Source organism: Anolis sagrei, chromosome 6, assembly GCF_037176765.1.
Source record: "Anolis sagrei isolate rAnoSag1 chromosome 6, rAnoSag1.mat, whole genome shotgun sequence".
Classification (NCBI taxonomy): Eukaryota; Metazoa; Chordata; class Lepidosauria; order Squamata; family Dactyloidae; genus Anolis; species Anolis sagrei.
The window spans coordinates 44,741,102-44,769,076 of NC_090026.1; the positions used below are offsets into that span (position 1 = coordinate 44,741,102).

The window sequence follows — 27,975 nt, forward strand, 5'->3', positions numbered from 1 at the left end:
CCCCTTCTCCAATAGAGAAAGCAGAGAAAATAATATTGCACTGAATACCTATTGGCAGCTTTCCTATTCCCCAATCCCTCTTGTTTCCCCTTTCAAGCCCAGCAGCGCTGAATTCCTCGCATTCAACGAGGGTGAAAAGAGCCAAAGAGGCCATGCTCTCTGCTTTGTAGCCTGGAGGGACCACGTAAGCTTTGGCTCAGGGAGAGACCCAGCAAGCACTAGGACCTGGAAGAGGGGCTGAGTGAATCTTATTTTTTTGTAATTCAAGCAAGCGATCCTCTTTCCTTTTGTCAAGACTGCTGCCTGGACACGCTTCGAACTAGTTTCCCAGAAGTCTGGGACCATAAAAGGGAGGGTTTGGGAGGCTCCCCATCCTCCGAAGAGCAGAGCTGATCCCATAGGAAGCTCGGAGATGGCCTTTTTGCAGTTGTAGGGGAAGCAGAGGCCGCTCTTTTACACGTCTACAGAATTTCGGCTGGTGGGCTGGACCCCTCTTTTTGGAGCCAGGCGCCTCCCCCGCTCCCCGCCCCTCTTTGGCGACTCCTACCGCGCCCAGCCGCCAACTCGCCCTCTCTCTCTTTCTCTCCCCATGGCTTCTCTGAGCCTCCTCTTGCTGGCGCTGAGCCTTGGCGGGGTCCAGGCTTTGGGGGACCCCGGCCCCTTGGAGGACGTCGTCATCGAGCGCTACTACATCCCCAAAGTCTGCCTGCGAGAGGTCCAGATGGGCGACTTCGTCCGCTACCATTACAACGGGACCTTCCAGGACGGCACCAAGTTCGACTCCAGGTACTCCCTGCACCCATCTCAACCCTGGATGCTAAGCAGGGCCAGCCCTGGTCCCAGTTTGGGTGGGAGACCGACAAGGAAAACTGTTTTCATCTTTATATTGCTGTAGATTCAAAGGCTTGATCTACACTACACTATATCCCAGGATCTGATCCCAGATTATTTGCTTTGAACTGGATTATATGAGTCCCCATTACCAGATAATCTGGGATCAGATCCTGGGATATAGGGCAGTGTAAAAGGGGCTCAAGGGCCTTTCCATACAGGCCCTATATCCCAGGATCTGATCCCAGTTTTTTTTGCTTTGAACCGGATTATAAATCTACATAACCAGATAATCTGGGATAAGAAAATAATCTGGGATGAGATCCAAGAATATGGAGCAGTGTGTAGAAGGGGGCTAAGGGCATTTCCAGACAGGCCCTACATCCCAGGATCTGATCTCAGATTATCTGCTTTGAACCAGATTATAAATCTAAATTCCAGATAATCTGGAATAAGAAGATAATCTGGGAGGAGATCCAGGAATATGGAGCAGTGTAGAAGGGGGCTAAGGGCATTTCCAGACAGGCTTTATATCCCAGGATTTGATCCCTGATTATTGCGTTGAACTGGATTATATGAGTCTACATTGCCAGATTATCCAGATAGGCAGATAATGTGTGATCCAATTATCTGGATAGGCAGATAATCTGGGATCAGATCCTGAGATATAGGGCAGTGTAAAAGGGGCTCAAGGGCCTTTCCTGACAGGCCCTATATCCCAGGAACTGGCCCCCAGATTTTTTGCTTTGAACTGGATTATATGAGTCCCCACTACCAGATAATCTGGGATAAGCAGATAATCTGGGATCAGATCCTGCGATATAGGGCAGTGTAGAAAGGGTTTAAGGGCCTTTCCAGACCAGCCCTATATCCCAGGATCTGATCCCAGGTTTTCTGCTTTGAACTGGATTATATGAGTCCCCACTACCAGATAATCTGGGATAAGCAGATAATCTGGGATCAGATCCTGGGATACAGGGCAGTGTAGAAGAGGCTTAAGGGCCTTTCCAGACCAGCCCTATATCCCAGGAACTGGCCCCCAGATTTTTTTGCTTTGAACTGGATTATATGAGTCTACATTGCCAGATCATCTGGATAAGCAGATAATGCGTGATCCAATTATCTGGATAGGCAGATAATGTGGGATCAGATCCTGGGATATAGGGCAGCATAGAAGGGGCTTATGGGTCTTTCCAGACAGGCCCTGTATCCCAGGATGTGATCTCAGGTTTTCTGCTTTGAACTGGATTATATGAGTCCCCACTACCAGATAATCTGGGATAAACAGATAATCTGGGATCAAATCCTGGGATACAGGGCAGTGTAGAAGGGGCTTAAGGGCCTTTCCGGACCGACCCTATATCCCGGGATCTGATCCCAGGTTTTCTGCTTTGAAATGGATAATATGAGCCCCCATTACCAGATAATCTGGGATAAACAGATAATCTGGGATCAGATCCTGGGATATAGGGCAATGTAGAAGGGGCCTAAGGGCCTTTCCAGACAGGCCCTATATCCTAGGATGTGATCCCAGATTATCTGCTTTGAACCGGTTTATATATTGCCTGATAATCTGGAATAAGAAGATAATCTGGGATCAGATCCTGCAATATAGGGCAGTGTAGAAGGGGCTTAAAGGCCATTCCAGACAGGACCTATATCCCAGGATCTGATCCCAGGTTTTCTGCTTTGAAATGGATTATATGAGTCTATTCCAGCTTGAATATTTCTTGCCTATACTATAAACTCAATACAGTTAGACACCACTTCAACCGGCATCCGTATCCAGTCATTTTCACTAATATTTTTGATGAGTTTTTGTGTTATATGCATTTTATGTTCTGTTTTAATCATGTTGTAACCCACCTCGAACTTCATGGAGAGGCAGGTATCATTATCATCATCATTATTGTTATTGTTATTATTATTATTACACTATGTAACACACTTTATGTTCCTGGGTTATACATGTCATTTTCTTATTGGTTCTATCATTAAAAAAACATGGGAAAAGTTTATTAAACTGCACAAATTTTGTTTTTGCTGGACATCCTGTAACACGTTTAGTGATAGTTTTTTCTATGAATATCTCCTCGAGCCTCAACACATTCAATATAGTTTGTTGCAGCCACAAAAACAAAGTTTCTGGAGGATAACAGCTACTTTCAAAGTAAGTACCACACAATTAAACAGGAAATAACTCTTTCAAACCAGGAATCGAAAACTTTTCAAATTTTGTTACATAGTGTAATTTTTAATAATAATAATAATAATAATAATAATAATAATTTGAAACACAACAAGATCCACAGCAAATAAGATCACTCTACTGGATGTTGTATTGGATCACACGTCGGACACTTCCCAAGTGTCTAGGACTGTGCAATGTATCGGCAAATAATGCGTGCAAGTCCCAGTAGGGTGGCCTTTTGCAGCTGACAGATGTCTTGTCAGCATTGATTGTGTTTAAGTGCAGGCCAAGGTCTCTAGGCACTGCACCCAGTGTGCCGATCACCACTGGGACTAGCTTTACTGGCTTGTGCCAGAGTCTTATTATCATTATCACTATTATCATCATCATCATCATTATTATTACTATTATATTACTACTACCACTACTACACTATTACTATTATTGTTATTAACATGTCCTTATTCAGTTAAGCCATCCTTTTGGCAGAGAAGGCTAAAGATCTGGTAAAACTGCAACTCCCATGATTCCATCACATTGAGCCATGGTGTCAAACTGCATTAATTCTGCAGTGTAGATGCACCCTTAGAAAACCCTATGAAACGAATGGGGCAGGTATTAGGTTGACAGGCGACTTGAAGGCACAAGATCTGATCTGGTCTCCTTTCACTAAATAGAAATTGAAAGGTGCCTTTTTCGAACTAACTATTTCAGAGGCAGGGCCTGGCAAATCCATCTCATAGCATTCCTTTCCTAAGAAAACAATAGGACATTATTTATAGGTGGAGACGGGATGGATGTTCAATCAAGTCCACCCTTTTTACTGATACTTCAGGTGGGTTGCTAGTAGTAGCCATAAATTACACTATGTAGCAAAATTTGAAAAAAAAAATTATATTCCTGTTTTGAAAGTGTTATTTCCTGTTTAATCATTCTGTATTTACTTTGAAAGTAGTTGTTATACTCCAGAAACTTAGTTTTTGTGGCTGCCACAAACTATATTGAATTGGTTGAGACTCTACGAGATAGTAATTGAAAAACTAAAGTAAAAGGTGCTGCAGAAGGTCCCGCAAAAATAAAGTTTTTGCAGTTTACTGAACTTTTTTCTTATTTCTACGATAGACCCAATTAGAAAATGACATATATAACCCAGGAACAAAAATCATGTTACATAGAATTATTGGGTGCCCCTACCTAGTTTGAATTGAAGCTTGAACTTTTCGGTTCTTGAGTAAAATTGAGATATTCTCCCCCTGTTTGCTGCACATTTTTCCTCCCTACTTCTGGAATGTTTGGAATAGCTGTTCTAGGAGGAACTGCAGAAAAGCAGCTCTGGCTTATAATTATTTTTTCGAAAGGGAGGAATCTCATGAAATCCTCTCCCTCCTTTCCGTGCTTCTGGTGTGTCTCCCTCTTTGAATGCTCTGCCCTCTTTGAGGCCTTGTAAAAAAGCAGCGAGCCACTGCTCAGCGCTCACATAACTTGCCATGCGGTTTTGACACGGCAGCAATTGCATCCTGAGCCTCCGGTGGAATGCGAATTACTGGAAGGAGGCAAGGTTGACTTTGCAAAGACCCAGATCGGAATAAACAGGCATCCAGTCCTAGAAGGAAAGTGGGCAGGATTTTCAATGCCAGAAGCTAGAGAATGGTGTGAATGGATGCCTATGTACAGTCGGCCCTCCACATCACCTCTCCAAAGAAAATAAAATCCAAAAACCAAAGCTTGATTTTGCCATGTTGTATAAGGAACCACATTTTACCATGACACTGTATATAATGGGACTCGAACTCCTGGTGTGGAGAGGTGTCCAGGAATGAAACCTACTGTATTTCTGCTAACCAAATAATGCAAAAATGGGTTGGGGAAATGAATTAAGTAAACTAACTACAGTAAATTTTCAGTTTCAACGAAAATTGATTTATTTCAACAAAACCGAATCCCGATCCAAGTGGTTTTCAGCCATGCCTTGGCACTTTTGGGACAGACAATTGGAAACTAATTAATTTCTTATTGAACCACCCCCCACCCGCACCCCTGAGTATCGCCAGTCTTTTTCCCTTTTATATTGCAAGTAAAAATGATTTAAATGCATTGGCTAAAATAATAATAATAATAATAATAATAATAATAATAATAATAATAATAATTTATTTATACCTTGCCACCATCTCCCCAAGGGGGTTTGGGGCGGCTTACATGAGGCCAAGCCCAACAATACAGTAAAGCAGTATAGCAATATAAAATGTCTTATCCAAACAAGCATCATCCAGATGTGTTGATATACAGTTCCCATCATCCTCAGCCATTATGGTCAATGACTGTCCTGGTTGGAGAATAGTTGGATTTGTGGTCCAACCATCCAGATGGTTTTTGGTTAGATAAAGGCAACCTATATGCTGTTCTATAGTGGAAATGTTAAAGCTTGTGTTATTCAGAGACAACATTATATAGCAACAACAACAACAACTTTATTCTTGTATCCAGCCACCATCTCCCCAAAGAGACTCAGGGCGGCTTACACACGGCAAAGGTGTCTAAAAACAGAACATAAAATAAACACAGTATAAAATACAATAAGTAAAATACATACGCATATAAAACACCAACCACAATACAATAAAACTCAATATGATGATTATGATGATGATGAAAAAAGACTGGGTATCACCAGTCTTTTTTCCCTTTTATATTGCAAGTAAAAGTGATTTAAATGCATTGGCTAAAATGTCGTATCCAAACAAGCATCATCCAGATGTGTTGATATACAGTTCCCATCATCCTGAGCCACCATGGTCAATGACTGTCCTGGTTGGAGAATAGTTGGATTTGTGGTCCAACCATCCAGATGGTTCTTCGGTTAGATAAAGGCAACCTATTTGCTGTTCTATAGTGGAAATTTTAAAGCTTGTGTTATTTAGAGACAACATTATACAACAACAACAGCAACAACTTTATTCTTATATCCCGCCACCATCTCCCCAAAGGGACTCGGGGCGGCTTACACACGTTAAAGGTACCTAAAAACAAAACATAAAGTAAACACAGTATAAAATACAATAAGTAAAAAACATACACATATAAAACACCAACCAAAACACAATAAAACTCAATAAAATGATGATGACTATTATTATTATTATTATTATTATTATTATTATTATTATTATTAGAAACACAACAAGATGAGTCCACTGCAGTCACTCTGTTGGCTGTTGTATTGGCTCACACGTCGGACACTTCCCAAGTGTCTAGAACTGTGTGATGTATCAGCGTGCAGATCCCAGTAAGGTGGCCTTTTGCAGCTGCCAGATGGTAATTTTGTCAGCGCCGATTGTGTTTAAGTGCAGGCCAAGGTCTTTAGGCACTGCACCCAGTGTGCCAATCACCACTGGGACCACCTTGACTGGTTTGTGCCACAGTCTTTGCAGTTCGATCTTGAAATCCTCATATCGTCTTTGCTTTTCCAGTTGTTTCTCTTCAATCCTGCTGTCACCTGGGATTGCAACATTGATTATCCATACTTTGTTTTTTAACATGATTGTGAGGTCAGGAGTATTATGCTCCAAAACTCTGTCTGTTTGAATCCAGAAGTCCCAGAGGAGTTTGGCGTGTTCATAATCTGTAACTTTTTCTGGCTTGTGATCCCACCAGTTCTTTGTCGCAGGCAGATGATGATGATGATGATGATTATTATGTGTTACCCGCCTCTCCTTGCAGCTTGATGCAGGGTACAATGCGGTTAAAACAAATAATGCATTGATATATAAAAAGCCACCCTCGGGTGAATATGTCCTGGGATAGATTTTCTAAAAAGATGAGAAGACGTCATTTAAAAGAAAGAATGAATGAATAAAATTTGGAAGACCTTATATAATGCAATATTTTATTATATTCAGCATGTGGCTAAGTTCTTAGGAAGTCCCTTGTGTCAAATGCAAAACTGAAGTAGATGGAAAACTGGTGAGATACATGCTTCTCCAGTGCTTTGGAGCTCTCTTGGTTCGAGAAGCTGTGTGCAATTTTGCATATTTTAATGGGAACCTTGACAAAATGTGCTTCAAATGTTAGCATTCATTACACTTGAGGTTTGGTTCTGCTTTCCTCTGGGGGAGCGGCCCCAGTCCAAATGCCAGCCAGTCAAAATAAGCCCAGAACGGAGATGGCGTCCATGACGGGAGCCTTCGTTTTGGCTGTAGACGTGTCATCCACAGGAGGCTGCAGCTGCCTGTCCTGGGGAGAAAGAAGGAAGGAAAATCATGATGGTTTTAAAAGGCAGGATTTCGGAAGTTAGGAATGATGGCTTTCAATCCCATTCAAAATATGCTTTTTAGGCAGCGTTAGTCCTGAAAGATGCATATCATAGTTTGTGCCTGGGTTCGGTTTCAAAGAGATTAAATCTCTATTAAAACATAGCCAGCTTTGGGAAAACTGTATATAAGCTGGTCCTTCTTTTCCAGCACTCAGGCTGCAAAGGAAGTTGGAGATCATGTTTCACTTGCTTCTTTCCATGCTAGTGGAATGGGCCCTTTTCCCCTTCTGAAGCAAAAGTTTACAGAAATACTTGTTTATTATACAACACCCCCACAGCCCTAGAAGTCTGTTGTTTCAACATACATTTATTGTCCAAACAGATGAGGTTCTGCTTTTGCATTGCAACTGGGATTAATTTTGAATCTGACAGTCTCATCTGGATAGAACTCAATGCATTCTGAAGACAGCAAAGTTTCTTTGCTCTCCCAGTTGTTTTAGTTCTAGTTTTCAATCTGAAGTCCTGGTTCTCAATTAGTTTTACAAAGACCTATTTCTGTAGCCACTACTACGTACATCATGTATCTCTACTGCATCTAGAATGACAAATTATGGGACATGGAAGGCTAATAACCTAAAGCAGTGGTTTCCAAACTGTGGTCCATGGGAAAAAAATGAAATGCAAAGATAAATTTGTAGTATGAGAACGGTACGTGTGAAAAAGATCTTGGAGTCCTCGTGGATAACAAGTTAAACATGAGCCAACAATGTGATGTTGTGGCAAAAAAAGCCAATGGGATTTTGGCCTGCATCAACAGGAGTCTAGAGTTTAGATCCAGGGAAATCTATTCCGCCTTGGTTAGATCACACCTGGAATATTGTGTCTGATTCTGGACACCACAATTGAAGAGAGATATTAACAAGCTGGAATGTGTCCAGAGGAGGGCGACTAAAATGACCAAGGGTCTGGAGAACAAGCCCTAGGAGGAGCGGCTTAAAGAGCTGGGCATGTTTTGCCTGAAGAAGAGAAGGCTGAGAGGAGACACGATAGTCATGTATAAATATGTGAGAGGAAGTCATAGGGAGGAGGGAGCAAGCTTGTTTTCTGCTGCCCTGGAGACTAGAACGTGGAACAATGGCTCCAAACTACAAGAAAGGAGATTTCATCTGAACATTAGGAAGAACTTCCTGATTGTGAGAGCTGTTCAGCAGTGGAACTCTGTTCAGCAGTGGAATGTGGTAGAGGCTCCTTCTTTGGAAGCTTTTAAACAGAGGCTGGATGGCCATCTGTCAGGGGTGCTTTGAATGCAAGTTTCCTGTTTCTTGGCAGGGGGTTGGACTGGATGGTTCATGAGGTCTCTTCCAACTCTATGATTCTATGACCATCAGTGGTTTCCAAGAACAAAAATATGGTCTGCGGTCTCACAATTACTACACTGTTGCCTCGAAATCATGTGGCAACAAGAGCACCTGGTCTCGCAAAGCCCTCTTATAGTGCCGAGGCAACGGGGCTGTTGGGAGGGGAGAAGATGACTATACATGAAAGATTACTACTACCACATCAACTCTAGATTATTAAATACGATTTTCTGTGGGCGAGCAGATGACTAATGGATGACACATGTTCTATATTGGAAACTAGAGCTGATGTGGTCTATCCAATGCAGTTTTCTGAATCAGCACCCCAAATAACCAAACCGAATCTAAAGTTGCCCAAAAACTGATTCGTAACCATTTTGGTGCAATTGAAGAGTGGTCCCTGGTTAAAGTGGTCTCTGGTCAAAAAAAGATTGGGAACCACTGCCCTCAAGGCACCAGAGCCTGTCTCATCTTGGAGCTACGCAGGGTCAGCCCTGGTTAGGATTTGGACGAGAGGCCACCAGTGAACAGCAGGTGCTGTAGTTTACATTTCAAAGAACGGAGCTGGCAAAATTACCTCTAATTTTTCCTTGTTTGAGAAAATCCTATGAAATGGATGGGGTTGCCATAAGTCAACATGCATTTTGAAGGTACAGACATACAGGTAACACGGACTAGATTTGACACTCCAGTTGATAATCCTTATTATCTGGAGATGTGTTTGTAGAGAGAGAGAAACTGCAACGAGTATAATTTCCTTCTCCTTTTAGCATTACGCTGATACTAGCCATGATCTTGCCACTGTGGTGTCAAAACTATGCAAAACATCACGGATGCTTGAAATAATTGTTATTTAATAGATTCAAGCAGATTTCAGCTAACTTGAAAGAACATCTCTCTTGGAATTTCTAGATCCTCCAGCACGACTCTGTGACCATTTTCCACCCAAAGTCGATAACAGAGTCGTGCTGGAGGATGTGGAAATTCCTACAGAACATATTAATAAAATCCACAAATATTCAAATATACAAAAATTAAACTTGCACATGTGAAGGGCCAACTGTAATTTAACCCTCTTCTTCTAATATTGATTTTCTCTCCACCTTTCCAGCTATGACCGGGGTGCCACTGTGGCAGGTGTGGCAGGTGTTGGACGGCTCATCACAGGAATGGATAGAGGTCTACAAGGCATGTGTGTGAATGAGAGGAGGCATCTTATAGTACCACCTCATCTCGGCTATGGCAGCATTGGTGTTGGTGAGTGGCAAGCTTCTGGTATGGACTAGGTTTGTGAAAGAAGAGAAGAGGTACAGGGTTGACATTTCTCAATTGGGAAGCTTTTCCTATCCCTGAATACATGCTTTTTTTTAGTCGTGTCAGGAGCAACTTGAGAAACTGCAAGTTGATTCTGGTGTGAAGACGTTGCCCAGGGGACACCTGGATGTTTTGATGTTTTTACCATCCTTGTGGGAGGCGTCTCTCATGTCCCCGCATGAAGAGCTGGAGCTGATAGAGGGAGCTCATCCATGTTCTCCCTGGATTCAAACCTGCGACCTGTCGGGTCTTCCGTCCTGCCAGCACAGCGGTTTAACCCACTGTGCTACCGGGGGCTCCACTGAATACCTGCTAATTTATATATATGAATATATGCTGATGTACACACATACACAAAATATGAGTGTCCCTAAATTTCCTGCCTTACAGTGTTTCTGGTTCCAACAATATTGCTTTAGATCAGGAGTTCTGAAATCTTTTCAGCCACAGAGCTCTTTTTTGAAACAAAAGTTTCTCATTGAGCCCCAGTAAATATTTATAGGTAAAGGTAAAGGTTTTTCCCTGACTTTAAGTCCAGTCGGGTATGACTTTGGGGGTTGGTGCTCATCTCCATTTCAAGCTGAAGAGCCAGCATTGTCCGTAGACACCTCCTAGGTCATGTGGCTGGCATGACTGCATGGAGTGCCGTTACCTTCCCATCAGAGCAGCACCTATTGATCTACTCACATTTTCATATTTTCAAACTGCTAGGTTGGCAGAAGCTGGGGCTAACAGCAGGAGCTCAACCCGCTCCCTGGATTTGAACCAGCGACCTTTTGGTCAGCGAGTTCAGCAGTTCAGTGGTTTAACCCACTGTGCCACCGGGGGCTCCTAAATTTATATATTATATTTTATATATATATGATGCGCATATATATATATATATATGGCATGGGAAATTTTTTGTCCAGCATAAACTTAACAGTATTTCAGTGGAAGACCCCAGGGGCCATCCAGTCCAACCTCCTTTTGCCATGCAGGAAAAGTACAATCAAAGGACCCCTGAGTGGTGGGAGGGAAAAAGGGTTTGGGAAGCAAGGAAGGAGAGGGGAAAAGGATCTGGGCAGCAAAAAAGATGAGGAAAAACAGTTTTTGGAGGCAAAGGAGGTAGGGGGAAAAAGACTTTTGAGGGCAAGAGGGTTGAGGGAAATACTACTGCTGGAAGTTACTATAGAGTTACTCTGTAGGACCTTGAAAACTCCTAAAGAAATATCCTTATCTAGGAGTTAGCCAAGTCCTCCAATTCAATTCTGTAATAACTTCCAGTGAAAACATACCATAGAATCCCTTAGAGGATCTAGAAAATTCCTAGAGAGAGCATATTTTGTTGGATGCGGGTAGGTGAAACTGCGGGTACCAGCTCAGTGGGTATAGCGGTTGTATTGTCATGTGAATGGAATGGAGACATGGTTTATAGGACACATCCTTTGCAACATCCCTGAATTGCCTTCTGTGTCTGCATGACGGTTTCTCTCATTTTCAACCCCACAGCTGGTATGATTCCCCCGGACACCACCCTCTATTTTGATGTCATCATGATTGACATCTGGAACAAGGAAGATAAGGTGCAGATCACTACTTTATACAAGCCGGAGCGATGTAACCGCACAGTGGAAAATTCAGATTTTGTGCGTTACCATTACAACGGCACACTTCTGGATGGCACCCCTTTTGACTCCAGGTAGGAAATGCTAAAGAATTGTGCCAGAGGATCGAGGAAGGGGAGTTGGCTGAGAAGTTAGGGGAGAGGACTCTTTCACTCTACACAATTGTTATAACTATCTCCTATGGAATCATGAGACCTATTATTTAGTGGGGTACTAGCACTATCTGGCAAAGAATTTGACGTACCCCTCCCTACTCCGCATATCCCAGGATTCTATGGAATAGAACCATGGCAGTGAATATGGAGTCTTAGCTCTTAACTGTAGAAAAAACAGAGGGAAGCTACAGCTAAACAAATAATACAATATGGTTATATGTCACCATTGTAGAAACCCACTACTCAGTAATCAGTATTACTGTTAGTGCTGTAGAGCACCATGGATAACATATCGCAGAATAGTGGGGTTGAACTTATTCTGCTATTTTAGTTCATTGGAGAGGGTGGAAATGCTATGTACCCATCCTTGGAAGACATATCATAAAATTTAACACAAGCAATTTTTTTTGTTTATTTATGGATAAGAGGAAGACTAACATCCCTCAATCTACAACCTCGCCTAGATATGCTCAATTGTTGTGGCTGAGCTGTTTTCTGATGATGAGGATGATGGGATTCAGATTCCTACTGGGATTCAGCTTCCTGTGTCTCAAATCTCTGGGGCTGCTTCTGAGGCTCCCACAGACAGTGCAGTGTCAACACAGCCGTTCCCAGCAGAAAGGAATTTCAACGAAGGAGATAGCGAGCAGGTGCCTTCCCACACTGATACTGAAAGTGTAGATAGTGACTTGACCCGGCAAGTTCATCTTGATCTGAGGGTCAGGCAGAGTTCTCGTCTGGCCAGCAGACAAGAAGCCAGCTCGGTGAAAGGTCATCGTAATGCTTTTATGATGATGAGAGCCTAATATTTTCATGTTAGAAAGGTATTTAGGCTTCTTGCAAACCCTGAGAAAGCATCAGTTCAGCGTAGCTTACTAGCCTGAAAGCTTCATGGAATAACCTTTGCCTGGAAAGCAGTACGCTTGGGATTTCTTGCATTGTGATTCTTGGGGCAATTGTTTCATTGCTTGTACCTGGGACTCTGGTTTGAACTTTGCCAATAGGATTGTGTCTCCTGCTTTTACCTGAAGATCTTTGGAACTATATTCTGCATTTAACCTTAATCTTTGGAACTTTGCAATACTTATTCTTTATTTTGACTTGGATTTTTTCCTCAGTAAACTATAAAACTACAGCTCTTGTGTGGTTGTGTTTGGAAGCAAGGTGAAGCTTACTCTGAGTTGCAACATCAATCTTATTTAGATACTGGAATTGATTTCAGACTGTTGGTTGTGGAAAATCACCTCAATTCTCTTTAGGCTTTAGTCATTAACTCTTAGTCGTTTTACCTAGTGATAAATTTATATCATGTGTTTGTTTATATGGATTTTTAAGTTTTATCTTTGCTATTTTTGTTTGTTATTAAGTTTTAAAGTTAGGTCGTTGATATATTGTTTGATGTGATCTGCTCTGTTGTAATTTGTATGTTTCTCCTTGCTGGCATTGAATGTTTGCTATATATGTTGGAAACCACCCTCAGTCCCTCTGGGGAGATAAATAAATAATAATAATAATAATAATTATTATTATTTGAAACACTACTCTCTCCCCTCACAAAGGCACTTTTTCTACTCCTATCTCATCCAGGGTTTTATTATTCTATCTGTGCATTTGGCCCACCCTATTTGTTCGACTTTTATTATGTTATTTTGCATTGTTTATTTTATTTTGTATTTTATGTATTTTGTTCTGATGTAATTTTTTCTGTTGTTTTGTATTTTATTTTACTGTATTATATTTTTGGGCTTGGCCTCATGTGAGCTGCCCCGAGTCTCCTTTGGGGACATGGTGGCGGGGTATAAATAAAAATTATTATTATTATTATTATTATTATTATTATTATTATTACACAGCAAACAACATCACTATGCTGGTTGTTGTATTGGATCACATGTTAGACACCTCCCAAGTGTTTAGGACTATGTGATGTATCTGTGGGTAATGTGTTTAGATCCCAATAGGGTGGCCTTTTGCAGCTGATAGATGGTATTATTATTATTTTTTATTATTATTATTATTATTATTATTATTATTATTATTATTATTATTATACTGGTCAAAGGACATTTAACCAAATACCAAATTTACAAAATCTGTGTGGTTTTTTTTCTTTCTTTTTTTTTTTCTTTTTCTTTTTAATCTCTGTGTTTGTTTTGCTCTGTTGGAATTGTAATACAATGGTTGCTGATGACACGATAAATAAATAATAAATAAATTATTATGCATGAGCAAATGTTGCTCTCCTAGTCTTCCTAGGGTAGCCCTTCTAGCCTTCCATGTTTGTCCACCCCTATTTATTTTATTTATAGCATTTATATGCCGCTTTTCTCACCCCAAGGGGGACTCAAAGCAGTTTACACATAGATAATGGCCAAAATTCAATGCCAATAGTCACATTGCTAAATTCCTTCCTGCCATGCCTCTGTTTTCTGCCAGTTCAACTGGTATGGCTGTACTATGTGGCTCCAAAATTGCCCCTTCATTTTGGCTCAGATGTACAGGTGAGGAGTAGCAGGTGACATTTTCTCCCACTCCACAAGCTCATTTTTTCCAAGGCTGGAAATGACAATTTATTGATATCTTGCCAAAATATGTCAAAATAGAGCCAAACAGCTGTACAATAACCTCTGCAATAGAACCAATAAAGTCACAGCTGCATTAACATTCTGGCACAAAACTGTAGCAATTCATTGTGTTGCAACTTTGAAAGCAGATACCCATTTTTAAGGTAATTCATTTGCATCAGGAGTAAAAATAGAATTACTTATTCAGTCATATACATCACCTGAAATGTAATTCATTTGCCCACGGAAATCAAGAAAATAGCAATTTGCGATCCTGCTGTGTTGGACTAATGCTGTGCTGCCAAGGTTTTACTCTTTACTCAACTGTTGTCCTCCCTGGTTTCTCTTTCTCCAACCTCCTTGGCGTTTTAGCTATGGAAAAGACAGTACCTATGACACCTACGTAGGTTCAGGCTGGCTGATCAAAGGCATGGACCAAGGCCTGATAGGCATGTGCGCTGGAGAGAAGCGGAGAATAGTCATCCCTCCATTCCTGGCCTATGGAGAGAAAGGATATGGTAAGTTGATAAGTTGGTCAAGAGATCCATGGATTTGATAAGGTGAAAAAAACCTTTAAAACTGATAATTTTGTTGTCAAAAAAACTGAGATCACAATTTGTGTATTCTAATTTGATAGATATATCTGTTTTATTTAGAAATAACTGGGTGAAGGGAATTGGGACTATTTGCATCACCCTTACCTCCTGACTTCCATGAAGATGTTTTCCTCTGAAGCGAGGCACCTTTGAGCATATACGTGTAGGCTCCTAGGCATGTAGTTTATTGATGGCTTGGAGTTGCTGGAGAGTGATTAGACTTATGAAAAAGTCAGTATGGAGTCGTGGCTTTCATATTGCACTAGAACTTTGAAAACTAGGGCTCCAAACTTCACTTGGTCATAGAAACCCACTGGATGACACAGCACAAGTCACATTCTCTCAGTATGAGAAGAGGGTCATGATAAACCACTCTGAACAAATCTTGCCCAGAAACCCTGTGATTGGTTTGCCTAAGGCAGTGTTTCTCAACCTGGGGGTTGGGACCCCTGAGGGCAGGGTCACAAGGGAAAGTTAGAGGGATCACCAAAGACCATAAGAAAAGACATTATTTTCTGTTGGTTATGTGGGTTCTGTGTGGGAAATTTGGCCCAATTCCATCATTGGTGGGGTTCGGAATGCTCTTTGATTGTAGTTGAACTATAAATCTCAGCAACTACAGCTCCCAAATGTCAAGTCTATTTTCCACAAACTCCACCAATGTTCATATTTGGGCATATTTGAGTATTCGTGCCAAGTTTGGTCCAGATACATCATTGTTTGAGTCCACAGTGCTCTCTAGATGTAGGCGAACTACAACTCCCAAACTCAAGGTCAATACCCCCCAAATCCTTCCAGTATTTTCTGTTGGGCATGGGAGTTCTGTGTACCAAGTTTGGTGCAATTCCATTGTTGGTGGAGTCCAGAATTCTCTTTGATTGTAGGTGAACTATAAATCCCAGCAACAACAACGCTCAAATGACAAAAATCAATCCCACACAAACCCCACCAGTATTCAAATTTGGATGTATCAGGTATTTGTGCCAAATTTGGTTCAGTGAATGAAAATACATCCTGCATATCAGATATTTACATTTCAATTCATAACAGTAGCAAAATTACAGTTATGAAATAGCAACGAAAATAATTTTATGGTTGGGAAATGCTTAGAAGGCACACAACAAGATTCTTATTATTATCATAATGATATTGGTCGTAAGAGTGTTAATTGCTTTAATAATAATATACTTTATTTACATTCTGCTCTATTTGCCCAAGCGGACTCAGAGCAAATTACGGAACACATAATTGGCAAACATTCAATGTCGTTATACAATTAACAAAGACAAACAGTACATAAACAGAGGTAAAGGATTCCCATCTTTTTTTCATCTCCGGCATCTGGAGGCTGTGCTCAGCTCTGGCCATGGGGAGGTGCTGTTGTTCCATTTTCCTAGTTTCAACAGACCTCACTACCTCTGAGGATGCTTGCCATAGATGCAGGTGAAACATCAGGAGAGAATGCCTCTAGAACATGGCCATATAGCCCGAAAAACCTACAGCAACCCAACATAGTTCTTCCATCATCTGTGTCAATCTGGCTATGCAGCAGCATGAGCTGGACTCGTTCATCTTTTCTTCCTTCAGGGACCGTCATCCCTCCTCAAGCCTCCCTGGTTTTTGACGTTCTCCTGATGGATCTGCACAATCCCAAAGATGGCATCTTCTTGGAGCACCTGGAAGTGCCAGCATCATGCAAACGTAAATCTGTGACCGGAGATTTTGTGCGCTACCATTATAACGGCACCTTGATGGATGGGAGCCTCTTTGATTCCAGGTATGAGGAAGAGAAACCCAGATGGGACTAGGGATCATAGTGTGGGTCATATCCTTACCTATAAGGAAGGTGTGGTAACCAGAAGCTGCTCAGCAGTGCCTTCCCAGGGCACAGATCCTTTCTGCCCTGCCTCCCTTGCTGACCAGACTCTTTTTATCGCTGCCCAAACCCTTCCCCCCCTCACACCACTCAGGGGGTGCTTTGATTGTGTTTTTCCTGCATGGCAGAAGAGGGTTGGACTGGATGGACTCTGGGGTTTTTGCAATTATTATTATTATTGTTCTTGCGTGATGGTTAAAATTGTTCTTCATTTTAAATATTGTACTGTTCTCTCTTTTCTTTCTTTTTTTGCACTGTGTGAATTAGTTCACACAAACACTTTCCATCCATCTCTCACTGCCCAGCCCATGCTTGGTATATATACATTATATATAATGTAACATATAATATAATATATAAACATATCTTGGAGCTCCATAAGAAACGTTTTCTTCAAAAAGGGCTTCGCAGCTGAAAAAATTGGAGAAGCCCTGATCTAGATCATGAACGTGGCTCTTGGTGCAAAGGAGCCCCCAGAGTTAACAATATGTTTTCTGAAACATTTTCGTGCAATTTCTGTCCCCCCAACACACATCCTATCCCTTAAATATGTGAAAATATACAAAAATATTACGGCAACCATCCCTGAACTCTGTAATATACACAAATATCTCTGTTTTCCTCTGTAGTCCCTCTCAAAATGCACGATATGATGGGATGCCACTTCTTGTTGCCATTTTTATTTATTTTATTTATTTCATATATTTATATCCCGCCCTTCTCCCCGCAAGAGGGATTCAACGTGGCCTCACATGAGCATCAGAGGATGCTAACAGCATAAATATCCTAAAAATTACAATTCACAATAAAATCATTTTAAAACATTGTACAACATCATCAGTAAAATTTAACAATAAATTAATAGATTAACGTGCTAGTAAAACCAAGCCGAGCTTGGAGAATCCATGTCACAAAATCCAAATTTCCTTTTCCTATTTCCGCTGGCCTCTAATCGAACGCCTAGCCCCAGAGCCAGGTCTTCAGTTGTCTTCTAAAGGACAGGAGGGAGGTGGCCAACCTGATATCCTTAGGGAGAGAGTTCCACAGATGGGGGGCCACTGCCGAGAAGGCCCTGTCTCTCATTCCCACCAACTGCGTTTGCGAGAGTGGTGGGATTGAGAGCAGAGCCTCTCTTGATGATCTTAAGCTTCGTGATGGTTCATAGCAGGAGATATGTTTGGACAGGTAACCATTTTGAGAAGGATTTCAGAAGGAAATTGTCTTACTGTTGGATGGTGCAGCCTCTCGGGAAAATTCGTACTTTGCTTCTGTGCAGCTTCCCACCTTGGTCTTGCTCAGTACAGTATTCCCTCACTTACCACTGGGTTGTGTTCCAGGACCACCCACGAAAAATGAAAATCTGTGAAGTAGGGACACTATATATGTATATCATGTTCCAAGGGTGAGGCAGAAGTGAGGAGGGATTTAAAGGCACCGCATACTTTTTTTTTACTAGCCATCTCTCCTTTGTATTGCAATCTCTCTTGACTGGCTGCCTCTCTCCCGAGGGGGAGGGTAAAACCCCCCTCCTCACTCCATCGTTGCCAGGAGGTGGGATTAGAATGCCACTCTGGGCAGTGGCAACCATTCATAAACTGGGAGGCAAAAACTCACGAAACAGCGAGTCCGTGAAAAGTGAACTGCGAAGTAGCAAGGTAACACTGTATATCCATAAAAATCCAGAGAGATTTCTTAGGAAGGAAGACAACAAATAGAGAAAGCTCGTGAACAAAAGGAACTTGAAGTTTCAACAGAGCAGTAGAAAGCAAACCTATCTGGAGAGCTAAACTAACCAGGAACATTTTATAGGGATGGGAAGCTTTTACACATTTGCCTCCCAGCCTGTTAGGAGTCAAAGAAACAAAATGAAAGGTGTATTTCTATATTATTTAATTTCATAGTCAGGGCAGGTACAACACAGTGTCTGAGCTGTCATTTGGGAATCAGCCTAAAGACTTACAACAGTTCAAGTTTTCTGCTGAGAATGGCCACCACCTCCTCCCCATTGTTTCTTTTTTTCAATTCCAGTTACTCACGGAATCACACATATGATACTTACATCGGAAAAGGCTATATTATCCCAGGAATGGACCAAGGACTGCAAGGGGTCTGCGTTGGTGAAAAGAGACGAATCATCATCCCACCCCATTTGGGATATGGTGAAAGTGGGGCAGGTAGGACAGAACAAACAGACACTGAAAGGTTTTTCATTGCCACAACTCCTGTCTCAAAACAGATTCTTTCTCCAAATCAGCTCCATTTTGAAAATTCTGTTTGGTTTCACTAGCTAGAGAAAATAAACATAATCAATACTGCTCACATTTTAATATGTAAATTTCTGCGGGCATTCCCTCTCTTAAGGGAAATTATGAACAGGTCCGTGAATGTCCAATTTATTAGTACTAAAGTCTTAGTATATACTTACACATTAGATATTGTTGAATAAACCCCACATTTGCCCCCAGTGGCACAGTGGGTTAAACCACTGAGCTGAACTTGCTAATCGAAAGGTCAGTGGATTGAATTTGAGGAGCAGCGTGAGCAAGTTCCCACTGTTAGCCCCAGCTTCTGCCAACCTAGCAGTTCGAAAAGATGCAAATGTGAGCAGATCAATAGGTACCGCTCTGGCGGGAAGGTAACAGCGCTCCATATAGTCATGCCGGCCGATGACCTTCGAGGTGTCTACGGACAACGTCGGCTCTACGGCTTAGAAATGGAGATGAGCACCAACCTCGAGTCGGACACGACTGAACTTAATGTCAGGGGAAAACCTTTATCTTTTACCTTGTCCATGAATCTCCAAATGTAGAACATTAGCTACCAATTAGCTCTTTGGCCCAAAGTTTGAGAAGGTCTTTTCACGTTTCCAGTTACTTGTGGAACTACACAAAAAAGCTGAGCCAATGACAGATGAAGGGTATAATTATTATTACAGATTCACTTGTTAGAATAACAGACATTAACTATGTATTGTAGTTATTATTTCCCTGAGGTTGCTCCTTTCTAAGAAGCGTTTGGAGAGATGAAAACAAGATGGACTGTGGACATTGCCCATTCTATTTGTTTCACAAACAGTTTAACATTGTAAAAAACAAAACACATACTGATATTTATTTAGTTATCGTGTCAGACGCGAATTGAGAATAGTTATAATGTATAAAAAATCACAAAGATAAAAACTTGGCATTATACTAAATTTCCTTTGACCAGAAGCTGGCCACTTGGAGTGCCTCTGGTGTTGCTATAAGAAGGTCCTCCATTGTGCATGTGGCAGGGCTCAGGTTGTATTGTAGTAAGTGGTCTGTGGTTTGCTCTTCTCCACACTCATGTCATGGACTCCACTTTGTAGCCCCATTTCTTAAGATTGGCTCTGCATCTCACGGTGCCAGAGCGCAGTCTGTTCAACCCTTTCCAAGTCGCCCAGTCTTCTGTGTTCTCAGGAGGGAGTTTTTCTAAGATCTACAGAGATACTCACAGGAGCATCTCAGCCACTTGGTTTTAACCTGCCACTTCTGTACTCTCGTTTGCTGAGATGCTCCTGTGAGTATCTCTGTAGATCTTAGAAAGCTGTTTCTTGATTTAAGGCATTGGCCTACTGGCTGATATCCAAACAAAGGATGAGCCGGAGATGTCAATGCCTTGGTCCTTTCGTTGCTGGTGGCTACTTTCCAGTGAATGTCAGGTGGTGCAATACTGGCTAAACAGTGTAATTTCTCTGTTTATAATATACATACTGATATAAGACAGTAAAATTTATGCATACTGATATAAAACCAGAAACAGAAATTCAGTGACAGGGAACCTGGAAACAGAGTAACATTCCGAAATAAGTAGGTCAGCTGGTATCAAATATTTATTTTTGGGGGGAAAAAAACAAGCTTTCAACTGGCTCCTGAAGTCCAGCAATATTGGGGCCTTCAATGGGAAGGCATTCTTCACTCAGGACCACCACAACCAATATGCCTGAGGAACTTCAAGTGATAATGACATTTGGAACAAGACTGTAGCTACTGAATGGGGTGCATGATAGTCCGTATATGAAGGAAGGTGGTTCTCCAGGTGCCCAGGTCCCAAGCTGATTACTTGTCAACAGTATTTTTTCATTGTATTGCTGCTCAAGATTTTTCCCTGGGCAGACATATTTATTTATTTTTATTAATTTACATCACTTTTATCCCGCCCCTTTCCGCCCGAAGGCGACTCAGGGTGGCGTACAATCAGCAACAATTAGATACCATATAAAATACATACATTGGTTAAAAGCAAGCAAAAATCACTTCATAATACATTTAAAAACCATAAAAGCAATAAAAACAAAAAAAAATAACTATGTCTTCCTGTTCAATTCCTCAACCGTTTCCTAGGGAGTTGTATTTCACCCTTACAACACCTAGGGAGTTGTATTTCACCCTAGGGAGTTGTATTTCACCCTTACAAGCTGTTCCTTATTCATATTCCAATTTGTGTTTATCTGGTCATGCTGAAGTTCCAAACACTTGCTCAAAGAGCCAGGTCTTCACTCTTTTCCTAAAGGTCAGGAGGGAGGGAGGCAATGTAATATCCCTAGGCAGGGAGTTCCACAGCTGAGGGGCCACCACAGAGAAGGCCCTGTCTTTTATCCCAGTCAGACATGCCTGTGAGGCATGCGGGATCGAGAGCGGGGCCTCCTCGGACGATCTCAACCTTCTAGAGCAGGGGTCCTCAAACTAAGGCCTGGGGGCCGGATGCGGCCCTCCAAGGTCATTTACCCGGCCCTTGCTCAGGGTCAACCTAAGTATGAAACTACTTCAAAGCACACAATAATAACAACAATCCTATCTCATCAACCAAAAGCAGGCCCACACTTTCCATTGAAATACTAATAAATTTATATTTGTTAAAATTGTTCTTAATTTTAATTATTGCATTGTTTTAAAATGTTTTTGTACTACAAATAAGCTATGTGCAGTGTGCATAGGAATTCATTCATTTTTTTTTAACTATAATCCGGCCCGCCAACAGTTTGAGGGACTGTGACCTGGCCCTCTGTTTAAAAAGTTTGAGGACCTCTGTTCTAGAGGGTTCATAGGGAGAGATGCGTTCGGATAGATAACCTGGACCGGAACCGTTTAGGGCTTTATAGGTTAAAGCCAGCACTTTGAATTGTGCCCGGTAGCAAACTGGCGGCAAGTGGACATAAAAATGCAGATTAATTAATGTGAAAAATGATTCTAGCAGTAGAATGTTTTGAAATTTGACAAAGGAACAAAAGGAAGTGTGGTGCCTCAGCATTTTCTATGAGGTTCTGGAGTACTTCTTCCCAGACAGTGAAAGACAAACAAAATGTCTTGGGTCAACCATAATTGGAAAATGCACATACACACACTGTCGGTCCATTCATCCCTCTCTACTGTTCACAAGTAATCTCCTTTATTCTTGTCTTTCAGGGACCAAGATCCCTGGTTCAGCGGTCTTGATTTTCGATGTCCACGTCATTGACTTCCACAACCCCACAGACCCTGTGGAGATCAATACAATCTTTCGGCCTGCAGACTGCAATATTACCACTCAAGACAGAGACTTTGTCCGCTACCATTATAACTGCTCCCTGATGGATGGTACTAGGCTCTTCTCCTCGTAAGTTGTGTTTTGAGAGTTCAGTTTATTTAAATGTCTATCCTAATTTCTTTATCACAAAGAGCTTGTCTACATATGAAAAAATCCATACCCAACATCATTCTTTGTGATGCACAGGAACGTCTAGTAAATAACCGGGTTTTTGGCACTTAAGCTGACTTTGCTCCATACTAAGCAAAGTTGGGGGGGGGGGGGATACTCTGGAGTCTGGCAACTCCAGAGTATCTGCAGGCTTTGCGGACATCTGGAAATTTAGGTTAGGTGTGTTTTCACCTGATACATTGTGCACATGGACACTGCTGCGATCGCCCTCTCCCTGATGACTTGTCCCTGTGATGCTGCCACCGGTCCCTGCTAGCTGTGGTAGTCCGTGTGCATGTCAGGCCATCATAATGCAGCAGTAAAATGCATCTTTTATGTAAAATGACAAAATATAATGTTTATATTTTGGAATTTGCTTTAATATTTTTGATCTATGGATGGTTGCATCCGCAGATAGTTGAATCCATGGATACAGATGTTCGACTGTATATTCTAGTTCATTGAAACCTATCTAGGCTGCTTGGTTACATTTTTTAGAACAGAATTCTGAGCAGAAAGCATTCTCAAACAAAATCAACCATCTCTGTTCCCCATTGGCAGGCATGACTATGAACATCCTCAGGAAGCCACTTTGGGCACCAACAAGATAATCGAAGGCTTGAACAACGGCTTGCTCAACATGTGTGTGGGAGAGAAACGGGTCATCACAATCCCTCCACATTTGGGTCATGGTGAAAGCGGTGGTAAGACGATATTGGCTGTTCCAAACCACTAGACTTCAGATCACATAGAGTGACCCACATGACCCACTATACATTCTGGTGCAGTTTGGGGGAGGATGGACCACGGACGATGGGATATGCAGTATCTTCACCCTATTCACCTCCCACAATCCACTCCAACCCCCACAAATGACAGACCTGGACCAAACTTGATACACAGTCACCCCAAGACCAAGGGAACATACTCAAGATTGACCTTGATGGGAGTTATAGTTCCCCTGCATCCAGAGCAACTGTGACCTCCACCAACAATGGAACGGGACAAAACTTGGCACAGAGAAGCCCCGTGACCAACTGAATATACTGCAGACATTTGGGGGAATGGTCCTTGATGCTAGGAGTTGTAGTTCACCCTTATCTAGAAAGCACTGAACCCAGCCGAGATCAGATCTGGACCAAACTTGGCACGCAGACCCAACATAGCCATGTGTGCATACAGGTGTGGTTTGGGGGTGATTGTCCTTGGCTCTGGGAGTTGTAGTTCACTCTTATTCAGAAAGCACTGAACCCAGCCGACTATGGATCTGGACCAAACCTGGCACATAGACCCAACATGGCCAACTGTGCATACAGACGGGGTTTGGGGGTTAATGACCTCTGATCTGGGAGTTGTAGTTTACCCTTATCCAGAGAGCACTGAATACAGCCAGTGTCGGATTTGGACCAAACCTGGCACACAGACCCAGCATGGCCAACTTAGAATACTGTTGGGGTTTGGGGTGATTGGCCCACAATTTTGGGAATTGCAGTTCAGCCACATCCTTATGCATTTTCTAAAAATAACAGGAAAGACTGGCTTTTTTCCTAAGAAATAGAGCTGCAAATTACCAAACTGATATTACCTAACACTCCAAAACAAACAGTGCCTTCTTCAAATAACCCAGGCTAATATAACATACTGGAGAGGTTTGTGGGAGAATGACCCACCTGCGCAGGAGTTGTAGTTCACCCTGCATCCAGAGATATTACCAAACTTCCCAAAAGAAATAATGCCTTTCTCAAGTAACCCAGGCATTTCCGGATCCTCAAGCTAGTACAAATATATACTCCTTACAAAACATTTTAAACAGCTGAAATATAATTCAAAGAAGTCAAAGCAATGCCCAAATTCAACAGGCCAAAACAGCGATGATCCTCATGGTTTAATTATAACTTGGGTCTGGAGTTAGACTTTTTAATCTGCACTTCACCATTAATAGGAATGATGAAAAGCCTATATCTATTGATCCCAAATAAATAGAAATGCTACAACTGTACAGTTGGATGAAACTTCTTGTCAAGAAGAACACTGAATCTATACCTTTAGACACTCCACAGTTAGATCATCCAATAGTGCTGATACATTCTCCTGTATTTTTAGCCCGAGGTGTTCCCGGCAGTGCTGTTCTCCAATTTGAGATTGAGCTTTTACATCTGGAGCCAGGAGTTCCCGAAGGTTACCTGTTCATCTGGCACAGTGAGCCACCAACAAATCTGTTTGAAGCCATGGATCTCAACAAAGATGGTGAAGTTCCACCTGAAGAGGTATGATTCTTATGTTTTCAAATGTGTTTGAATATGCCTAGCGATAGAAGAGGATTTTGAGTGGGAAATTGGATGCATTGCTAGATCACTTAACATTGGTCTAAAGCCCCTTCCACACAGCTGTATAAAACCCACCTTGAACTGGATTATATGGCAGTGAGGACACATATAACCCACTTCAAAGCAGATATTGTGGATTATCTGCCTGGATATTCTGGGTTACATGGCTGTGTGGAAGGGCCTTAAGAAGCTCTTCAGGGTTGTTTTCAGCCATTCAGCAAAATGCCACAAATCCACAATATTCACACAATATATGTACACCATGCAAACTTTTGAAGCTCCACTGGATTTTTCATCAGATACAATCATACAAAGTTAACACAGAGCATCTTTCTTGGAATCAGTAATCCATAATCCAAAGCATCTCTCTGTTTTGAGAGTCTAATAGAGTCTCTGTCTAGTCTGAAAGTCCAATGGAATCTGTAAGCATACTGTTCCTATTGAAGCCTAAAGCATACATCTGTTTCTGCTGAAGTCTAAACTGTACACTGGCCTTTGACCTGTGGGGTCCCGCAAGGTTCCATTCTGTCTCCCATGCTTTTCCACATCTACATTAAACCACTGGGAGAGGTCATCTGGAGTTTTGGAGTTGGATGCCATCTCTATGCAGATGATGCGCAACTTTACTACTCTTTTCCACCTAATGCCAAGGAAGCCCCTCAAGTGCTGGACGAGTGCCTGGCCACTGTGTCTGTCTGGATGAGGAGGAACAAGCTGAAGATTAATCCCGACAAGACAGAGGTCCTCCTGGTCGATCGTAAGCCAGATCAGGGTATAGGGTGGCAACCTGTGCTGGATGGGGTCGCACTTCCCCTGAAGTCACAGGTCCGCAGTCTGGGTGTCCTCCTGGACTCATCACTTACGCTTGAAGCTCAGGCGTCGGTGGTGGCCGGGAGGGCTTTCGCACAATTAAGACTCGTGCACAGCTGCGACCGTACCTCATGAAGTCGGATCTGGCCAGGGTGGTCCATGCCTTAGTCACCTCCAGATTGGACTACTGTAATGCACTCTACGTGGGGCTGCCCTTGAAAATGACCTGGAAATTTCAATTGGTACAACGGGCGGCAGCCAGGTTACTAACTGGTGCTTCTTACAGGGAACAGTCAACCCTCCTGTTTAGGGAGCTCTATTAGCTGCCGTTCATTTTCCGGTCCCAATTCAAGGTGCAGGTTCTTACCTACAAAGCCCTAAATAGTTTGGGACCTGCCCACCTGCGTGACCGCATTTCTGTGTATGAACCCACACGATCTCTTCGATCATCTGGAGAGGCCCTGCTCACGCTCCCACCTCCTTCGCAGGCGCGACTGGTGGGGCGAGGGAGAGGGCCTTCTCGGTGGTGGCCCCTCAACTCTGGGAAGAGACATTAGACATGCCCCAACGTTGGCAGTCTTTAGGAGGAGCCTAAAAACATGGTTGTTCCAGTGTGCCTTCCCAGAATGAGGAGAACTCTCAGCAATATGCCCTCATAATGCACTTTGATACTGACTTAGGATGGACTGCGTTCCCTTGTTTCTCTTTGAAAAATCCTATCCCAGTTATATTTTACCTTGTTCACGTCAGCATATTTTCAATTTTAATCTATTACATTTGGCCTGGCCATTTTTAAAACTGTTTATATGTCACTATTGATTATTGTTTTTGGTTTATGTGATTTATATGATTTGTATTTTATTGTTTGTTTTTTAATGTTCATGTTATTGATGTTTTGTTTGATGTACTTTGGGCTTGGCCTCATGTAAGCCGCACCGAGTCTCATGGGGAGATGGTAGCGGGGTACAAATAAGGTTATTATTATTATTACACTGTTCTAAAATGGAGTCTGAGTCCTGAACAAGCCCAGACCTGATGACATGGTACTTTACAAAGAGTGTAAAGTAAAATCTATATATATAAATCTGTAAGGGGCGTTAAACGGGACAGCAAAACTCAAAAAAACCCCAACCACCCCTGAACTCCTCCTCCTCCTCCTCCCACCCCCCTCCGCCAAAGCCCCGCCCACACCCACCGAGGGGGAGGGATTGAAGGAAAGAGAGAAGGATGAAACTAAGGAGCGAAAGAAGGAAAGCAAGAAAGAAAGAGGTAGAGAAGGAAGAAAGGAGAGAAAGGGGGAGAAAAAGGGGGAAGGAATAGGTGGGTACCTCTCTTTCATAATACTCCAGCATTGGGAAGGAAGAAAGGAAGGAGGGAAGGCAGGAAAGAAAGAGGTACCGAAGGAAGGAAGAAGAGAAAGTAGAAAGGGAAGAAAAATAAAAGGAAGGAAAGGCAGGAAAGAGGTAAAGAAGGAAGGAGAAAAGGAAATAAAAAATGAAAGAAGGAAGGAAACATGGAGGGAAGAAAGGAGGCAAAGGAAAAAGGGGGGAGGGAATGAAGGAAAGAGAGAAGGATGAAACCAAGGAGCGAAAGAAGGAAAGAAAGAAAGAAAGAAAGAAAGAAAGAAAGAAAGAGGAAGAGAAGGAAGAAAGGAGAGAAAGGGGGAGAAAAAGGGGGAAGGAATAGGTAGGTACCTCTCTTTCATAATACTCCAGATATCTACCTCTACTTTGAAAAGATTTACTATAAGCCACAGCAACGCGTGGCAGGGTACAGCTAGTTGCATATAAATACACACATATACAATACAGTAAGCAATTATATACATAACAAATAACTAGTGGCGGCTTGAGAAAGTTGCTATTTCCAACAGACATGATATCCATTGATGGTCTCAAGGGAAAAACTGACATTCTCCCTGCTTTTCTTTCCTTTTCACACCTTCCAACCCCCCAGTTCTCAACATTCATCAACTCCCAGGTTGCTGAAGGCAAAGGTCACATGATGCCAGGCTCTGACCCCGAAAAGATTGTCAGTGACATGTTCCAAAACCAGGATCGGAACAAGGATGGGAAAATCACAGCAGATGAACTGAAGTTGAAATCGGATGAAGATCAAGTTAAACATGAGGAACTTTAAAAGAGAGAGGACTCAGGGGCTGGGCTCTTCTTGTTTTTTAAAGTACACCAATTTGTTGGTGTCTCTTTCCCTACACAGGGGCGTATTTGCTCCCCACCTCTATCCTGAGTTAGAGAGACTGGATTTAGGAAGAGCAACACATTTTCTTCCTTCTTTGGTAACATTTGGTTTTGCTTTTTGTGTGTGGGGGGGGAAGAGTTATTTAACTGATATTCTGTTTCAATAAACCAAAACCAGGGAATTGACACCATAATGAAA

The 27,975-nt window shown here is 42.1% G+C and overlaps 1 protein-coding gene and 1 long non-coding RNA gene across 2 annotated transcripts in view; both read left to right on the forward strand.

Annotated features, from left to right (window-relative positions):
- LOC137097374 (uncharacterized) overlaps window positions 1-27,975 on the forward strand; it is a 44,195-nt gene that overhangs the window by 11,448 nt on the left and 4,772 nt on the right. The window lies entirely within an intron of this gene.
- On the forward strand, window positions 284-27,975 carry FKBP10 (FKBP prolyl isomerase 10). Its single transcript, XM_060781140.2, has 10 exons — window positions 284-786; window positions 9,744-9,889; window positions 11,438-11,627; window positions 14,645-14,790; window positions 16,456-16,645; window positions 18,773-18,918; window positions 22,171-22,360; window positions 23,003-23,145; window positions 24,545-24,708; window positions 27,535-27,975. Exons 1-10 carry the CDS (start codon window positions 590-592, stop codon window positions 27,715-27,717), a joined length of 1,695 nt encoding a protein of 564 aa, XP_060637123.2. The 5' UTR covers window positions 284-589; the 3' UTR covers window positions 27,718-27,975.

Bases quoted from the DNA above. Each gene is read 5' to 3' on its own strand.
- FKBP10 (XM_060781140.2), top strand. From the start codon at position 590: ATGGCTTCTCTGAGCCTCCTCTTGCTGGCGCTGAGCCTTGGCGGGGTC. The intron at 14,791-16,455 runs GTAAGTTGATAA...TTCTTCCTTCAG, and splicing joins CTATGGAGAGAAAGGATATG to GGACCGTCATCCCTCCTCAA. The intron at 23,146-24,544 runs GTAAGACGATAT...CTGTATTTTTAG, and splicing joins GGGTCATGGTGAAAGCGGTG to CCCGAGGTGTTCCCGGCAGT.